The sequence below is a fragment of the Zingiber officinale genome, chromosome 6A, assembly GCF_018446385.1.
Source record: "Zingiber officinale cultivar Zhangliang chromosome 6A, Zo_v1.1, whole genome shotgun sequence".
Lineage (NCBI taxonomy): Eukaryota > Viridiplantae > Streptophyta > Magnoliopsida > Zingiberales > Zingiberaceae > Zingiber > Zingiber officinale.
This window is the reverse complement of record NC_055997.1, coordinates 90272667-90280014: the sequence shown is the minus strand read 5'-3', so window position 1 is coordinate 90280014 and position 7348 is coordinate 90272667. Positions and strand designations below refer to the sequence as shown.

The 7348-nt window shown below is 36.3% G+C and overlaps 1 protein-coding gene across 1 annotated transcript; it reads right to left on the bottom strand.

Annotated features, from left to right (window-relative positions):
- Positions 1-950: 950 nt before the first annotated feature.
- On the bottom strand, positions 951-4381 carry LOC121995020. The gene is made up of 4 exons (XM_042548876.1): positions 4076-4381; positions 3917-4004; positions 3532-3611; positions 951-979 (listed from the first exon to the last, which is right to left on the bottom strand). The coding sequence occupies exons 1-4, from the start codon at positions 4179-4181 to the stop codon at positions 951-953; spliced, it is 303 nt and encodes a 100-aa protein (XP_042404810.1). The 5' UTR covers positions 4182-4381.
- Positions 4382-7348: the final 2967 nt, after the last annotated feature.

Sequence of the window (7348 nt, the reverse complement as noted above, 5' to 3'; positions counted from 1 at the left end):
ACAAGTAATGAAGTATTCACAATCAGGAAGCTATTTAATGGTCTTCTTTCTTATCAAGAGCAGGGAATTTTCTTGATGCAAACTAGCCAATTACTGTAATCATAGGGCACTAGGTCACAAAACTCAGAAACATCGATTATGTTAGGACGCTGAGATCCTAAGCAGCAATTTTACTTCAGAAAAACCTTGGAAACGATCCCAAATTCAAGAACATAAAGATCCTAACATATCTCACTTACATCCGTCAACTCTGCCTTACAGCACAGCGGACAACAAGAGTGGTGCATGGTCGCCAATTGCACTAGTGAAGGTTCTCCCCTCTTTTTCTCTCAAATTTGATTGGCTGACTATTTATCCTAAAAGCTAAGTTGTTAGGAAAGAGAGAAAGAGACTAATATATACATTGATATCCTTAATAATCTCCATCTCTAATTCAAAGAAAAATACACTAATTCACCAAACAAAGAACAAGAACTTGCCCCTAGGCCATCTTAAGAAATTCCAGATATTTATCTGCAGCAGAACTACATCCTAGAAATGCCCTCATTAAGTAACAAAATTCAATCCTCAGACTACTCTAATGGGCGAGTATGAGAAGAAAAGAACCAGAATTGCTCAGAAAGGTAATGGATAAATAAAGTAAACCTTATGCATACACCAGCACATAAAACTCCTTTCATATTTCTAAGATTTTATTGATTGTGATAGAATGAACAAAGAAAAAGTGGAGTCGAAACGTACAAACAACACTAATTCTTCTAAATTCAGCATAGATGTAACAGTGTGAGATAAATGAAATTTATGAAGTAAACAAAAAATTGAAGTGTGAGATAAAAAACTCTAGATAAAAGTGGTTGTCACCTTGGCAAACTTATCTGATGAACCTGTTAGAAAATGAGAGCCATCTGAAATTTGATAGGGAGGTAATCGTTTTCTGATGACCAATTTCTTTAACTGCCTCCTTCAGCAGTTTGCCAGTTTGAAAAGTTCACACAAAAATACCACAATGAATACACATGTTGCCCAATGACAACAAGAATGAAATTGACTATGCTGTGATGAAGAGTTGGGCAAGGTCTTGACTAATTAAAAAATGAAATCAAATAAGTCTGAAATTTTATATATCTTAGATTTTGTACTGCTATTCCTTGCAACCGATTTGATTTCCTTGGCTCATCAAGAATGAAATGATAGTTAAATTAGATATGATAACAGTCTCTTATAATTATATGTTGTCAAACGACATGAAATTTCCTTGAAAGATAAGAGCCACCACAAAACATGGAAAACATGAAAAGTAGACCATGTGAAAGAATGATATATTAGGAACTGGTACAATAATTATAGGGGGGACTAATATGATATCAGAGAGAAAAAAAAATTCATACTTAGCTAACGTCGCATCACAAAACAGCAAATTTACATATTAGAAGATAGAAATATCCATCAAGTCTTTTGACAAATACAAGCTAACTTCTTGTATTAAAATTTACATGTTTGTAAAATTTACAAAGTAAGCTTGGATATGGTGGATGGAACTCGGGGTGTTACTTCGCTGGACTAATCCTAAAAGTAGACCGTCTTCCTCTAGTTCTCACCTACCGAGGAAATCGAAAGCACAACTTATACACCCTAAAAAGCCAACCTTCAGAATGCACACATTTGATTAGATAACTGACGGTAAAAGGCTGGCAATATACAAGTTCCATGCTGATATCACTCTGAAATTGCAACACCACCTCAAAAGGCTTGTGCTCTTTCCTAATAAGCTTTTTTCAATGTAAGCTCGGATAAAAATATAATGCACCTAGGTTAAAGAAAATATACATATAAACGCGAATGGAACTTCAATTTACTGAAAAATATCTATAGCTGATTAGATCGGATCGTGTTGGCGGTGATGCAATGAAAGCTGGCAGCAGCTTCATTGGCACTGCAAATAAACCAAATCAATATGATCTGTTAAACAAAATGCTACTTCAAGACAGATGTTTTTTGTAGATAAATGTGGAGATTTTTTTTTTCTTGACAAAATATGGGCATACAAGAACATTACTGTGGAAATTGAAAAGCACCTGATCCTCTGACAGGCAAAATTTGAAGGGGACCCTTTTTGACAAGTAGAATAGATACAATACACATCTCTCTTAGGAATATGCAATCATCTGGCTATTGGATACTAGACATATCAGAATGTAACGGTTGAGGTGACTGAGTCTTGATTAGAGGCTTCAAGGATTCCATGATACTAGAAAAAGAAGGCCTTTTCCATGGCTCGCTGAAGCTCAACATGTGATTTAAGTTAGTGTGTGGGGAAGCACGAGTGAAGAAGTATGTTAATATTTAATAACCATGCCTGCATTAGGCAATAAATATCTATACCTGGCCCAACAGGACTCAATTATGGCAGCCGCATGTCTATTTACAGTACTTGGGATCTTAGGCCTTCTTGCCTTGAAGCCAACTGCAGCAACCACCTGCAAGGGCACAGCTTGTATTTTCTTATAAAGTTAAAGGAAAATATATCAATTAATGGGACCCATCACTGTCAAAGAAGTTACTTTTATTTGTAGCTAAAATAAACAAAGACTTGATGGATAAAATTTACAAAGTAAGCTTGGATATGGTGGATGGTGAGGTAGATGCTTCCAGTGTTTGGAAAAGTGTTAACAAAGTCAATCTTGGGCCATGTTAATAGGCCGATAAAAGTAAGCTTGTATTTTGATTGTTGCTTCTTAGATGGTGAATTAACATATTGAGAACATCCATATTCTAATCCTGAATATTCTATAGAAGATTGATTAATACAGACTAGAATGACAATTAATGATTGAAAAAAAAGAAACATTGACTATCATTTAGAAGATGAAAATCCTTCTAGATGTCCATTAAAAACTTACTAGACATTTTCTGATTCCCAGCACATAAAATCAAAACAAGTAACTACTATAAAAAAATATAAATGACTCCACAAAAGATTTGTCATGGCAAACATACCTTTCCAAAAAAAGTATCTTACAATCTTTAACCTTCAAGGCAAAGAACCAATAAAGCTTGCAAACACAAACGAAAAACATCAAATAACAAGACCTTTTTTCCAAATAATTCTTTTCTTTCTCAAAAGAAATTAAAAAGGAATATGGCATGATTTTTGAAGTTGACAGAGTTGTTACACCTAAAAATCATATCAAACCATGTAAACGTTTTATGGATGACTACCAACAGAAATTTCCAAAGTTTATTTAAATTGAAGCTTTTGTGCAACATGAGTACTCAAACTTCGATTTGCATGTAGTAAATAAGCATGACATGGTACATAAAGCTAATAATAACATGTTTTAGACTTATGAAGTAAAAAAACAAATTTCCTCAAGAGAATAATCATATCTATCAAGAACTATCCTTCAACAATACAGAGGAAAACAAATGAAATGAAAGAAAAGAATGAATGGGAATAGTACAGACTTCAAGAAAAAAAGGAGTCAATTTGAAGCCTATATAGCAATTCCTATAACTTGTACATGTACTTACAAGCTAGGCTCATGCTCAAGTGTAGTCTTCTCTCTATGAGGAGAAAAAATATCATTGAATTCCACAATGGAGAGACAAACCTGAAAATTGACATAAACAATAAATGAGTTCAATGCTTGAACATATAGAACATCTCATTGGTATACCCAACTTAATAAGTATGGTCAAGATTACTACTAAATCCAGGAGTCCAATTTGTTTTTTGTAACTAAAGCTAAGAAATAAAATACAAAGTAACACAAACAAGTAATGGGATGGAACATTAACCATCAATTGTAACTTGTAAGTCATAAGGTGACTTTTTGTAGTGAGAAGCAACATAAAGGGAAATCATGCCCTGTAATATAAATGAAAAAATAGCACAAATTTAACCAAATAAAAGTACCTATAAACATATCTCACTCTCCTTGTGATATTAGAAAAGTATATCTCGGTTGGCATAGTAAAGGCCACATTCACTTGGATGTGGAAGTCTAGACAAAAAAAAGATCATTTAGAGAATGACCTGAAAAACAATTATTTACTTTTCATCAAGAATACTAACATAGTGATATTTGGAATGTAACTTGCAACATCCAAGCAAAGTAATTCATTAAGCCATGACTTAATTGAATCCTCAGTAGCATATCTGCTAGCTTGTGCAATTCCATCTTCTTGAAAAGCTTACCAGTATATGGAGATGGAAAAACATGAGAGTTTCAGAAGCAGATAACGATGTCGTTGCCTCGCTACAGGCCACTGCTTAGACCCCCTCGTGTGCAACCATTTGTGAACGGGCTGCCTCGTGAGGCATCGACCCCCTCGCGTGCAGCCATTCGCAAATCGACCGCTAGTAAACTAGTGGTTTGGAGAGGCTGTGACCCCCTTGATTGTGGCCGCACCTAAAGCATCCTCTCATCGCCTGGCGAGGTTACGCACGGTGCTGCAGAGAGGGAAGAAATAAGATATAGGGTTACCTTTGAACTCCTTGCTTACTGCGAAGAGGGAAGAACCTGGTGCGCTGCAAATACGAAAGGAAAGAAGGGGTGGGAGAGAGGAAACCTAGCGGTGATAGAGGAAAGGAAAGGAGATGGAAGAAACCTAGCGGTGGAAAGGAGATGGAAGAAACCTAGCGGTGATAGAGGAAAGGAAGGAGAGGGGAGGAAATAATGATCGAGTGGGAAGGAAAGTTTAGGTTAATATGTTTATAAAATAATGACATTTATAAAATATGTCACCATACAAAGTTTAATATTATAATTTTTATAAAAAAATAATTAATGGTAAAGAATGTCATTATAAAATATTTATAATGATATTTTTTTTAATAAGTGTCATATAGAAAATGTCACAATAGACTTTTTTTCTTGTAGTGAGAGAAAGGGGCGTCGATCTAAGAAGGGGAAGGACGGTGCGATATAGGTTTAGGTTTGGAGGGAAAAGTGAAGTGTTACAAATTTTGACTAAGTATTGGGGGGAAATTAAATTATTTTATTTATCATAGACATCGGGTTTTAAAAACCGATGTTAATATCGGTGTCTATTAACAAAAAAAAGGCGCTCATAGACATCGGCTAAAAAAACCGATGTCTATGAACAAAAATCTGCGCTCATAGACACCGGTTTTTGGAAAAACCGGTGTAAAATACTCAAAGACATCGATTTTTGCTTAAAACTGTTGTTGTTCCACCGATGTCTATGAGGGTTTTTGTTGTAGTGATAAAAAAAATAAATACTTTCTTACTTGAAGACAGCAAGGCTGATGCTGATGTGTGTGTGATGCTGGAGAATGGGGACTATTCTATTACCAACTTGTAACGACCACCCTCCTTACTACTACTCTCTAAGGGTGGACGCTACTTAACTACTCATTCTACTTAACTGATATTGCTTACTCTAAAGATAGTAACACTTAACCCCCTTTAACTGCTCCGGAATATAAGAACAAAACATGTAACTTACAGCAACTAATGCATGCAATTCAAGTGTAATGACTGTATCATATCAAAATTTCTAGGCAACCTTAGCTAACAATAAGGAAAATAGTTAACCCATCAATGAATCCCCTAGTAGCATGAAATAGAAAATTCGATTCCAAAATTTTCTTATCTACTTAAATAAGGAATTAATCTTAATAAATTCTTTAGCAAGGTCCCAAGGCTTCCATAGTCCAGACATCACACATCCATCCAACACCTCCTTGTCGCCTTCCTTCACTGTAGCTTTCCTTTTCCTTTATCTGCAGTAAGAGGAAATGCAACTATAAGCGGATGCTTAGTAAGCGCTATCTAACTCGCAAAACTCGGATATGCATGTGTACAAAAGGGAATCTAGAAACTGAATGCTTAAAAAGAAAAGCTGCTCATGCTCATCTAATAGCAAAGGAACCGAAATCAAAGAAATCAATACTGCAAAGCTAAAGGACCGGCTGGTCATATCTATCAATCTAATAGAGAAATCAAAATAGATTGAAATGCTAAACATGTAAGGCTGCTCATGCTTGTAAGTACCAGTAAGAAAGTCTAAACAGCATGCTAGAATAAAAGAGCTAAACTTGCTGGTTTTTAAACTTATGTGAAGCTTATTTCATTTATTCCCAAACTTATACTCTTATACTTCAAAATAATAATCTCTTGGGCCCAGGCTTAGTACCATTGCGCGCTCCCTAAGAGAAACTGAGGTAGCGAGCCACCAGTCCTACGAGGGTAAAGACCTTGGTCTTACCAGGGCCAAGACCTCAGAATTGGTCACCTGGATTTATTTAACGACAACCTCAGAAGTAGGGTACTAGCCTTTTCAAATAAAATACATATTATCTTTAAATACTCCTAAAATGAAGTGCCTCGATATTTCTTCAAACACTTGGTGTATGTTTGATCTCAAATTCTAGAATTTGGGATTAAATTAAACCCTTGGTATTTTCTTACTTATAACTACTAAAATTTGTGATCTGTTCATGCTCAATCACTCAACACGAACTAAAAACAAGCAAATTGGGATGCTAAAGTAACATCTAAAACTGCATGTTGGAGCATAGGTAAGGTTGTCCGTGCTAATTGGAAAGCAGAAAAGGTCTAAACGACATGATTCAAATAAAGCTGTTCTTATTCATTGCAGTAACAGAGCAAACCAACATGGTATACTTAAAACACAGGCTGTTCATGCTCCCTAAATCAGTAACAAAACTAAAAACTGAAATACTAACATGCACAATCAAGAAGCAAGAAAACTCAACTAACGTGCTAAGGGTAAGGGGTTGTTCGTACCCCATAAATAGCAAAAGAAAATCTAAACTTACTGGAATTAGACTTCTATTAATTGTCTGTTGAAAAACTCAAACTAAAGAAGGAAACAAAGATCCGAAAACTACTCCTACTGCAGACGAGAGCACTTACCTATGTGTTCTTGAACTTACAGCCGAGAAGAGAAGCTTCTAGGGTTTCAGAGGCTTGAAATCTCGGCCTCTTCTTCGTGCCTACGGGTTCTCCTCGACGAGAGGGTCTCGAATCTGTGAAGAGCTCACGGAATTACCCCTTGGCCGGCTGCCGGAGACGAAGCCCTAGCTTCGACTTCGTTTTCGCCCGAGCAGCGCCGTCGCACGCGAGAGAGGAGAGGATGAGAGGGTTTTGGTCGTGAGGAAATAACCCGATTCCTTTTAATACCAATGGGTATTCTCGGTTTCGGTTATTACTTAAATTTATTTCGCTATCACTTTGATCACGAAACACCTGCTTGAGCGCTTGGCTATCGCGCTTCGCTTAAGTCTTGGATCGGGTCGGAGGTTGCGGGTTCGAACCTCGACCAAACTTCATTATTTTTTGCAACTTCTTTCTTTTGG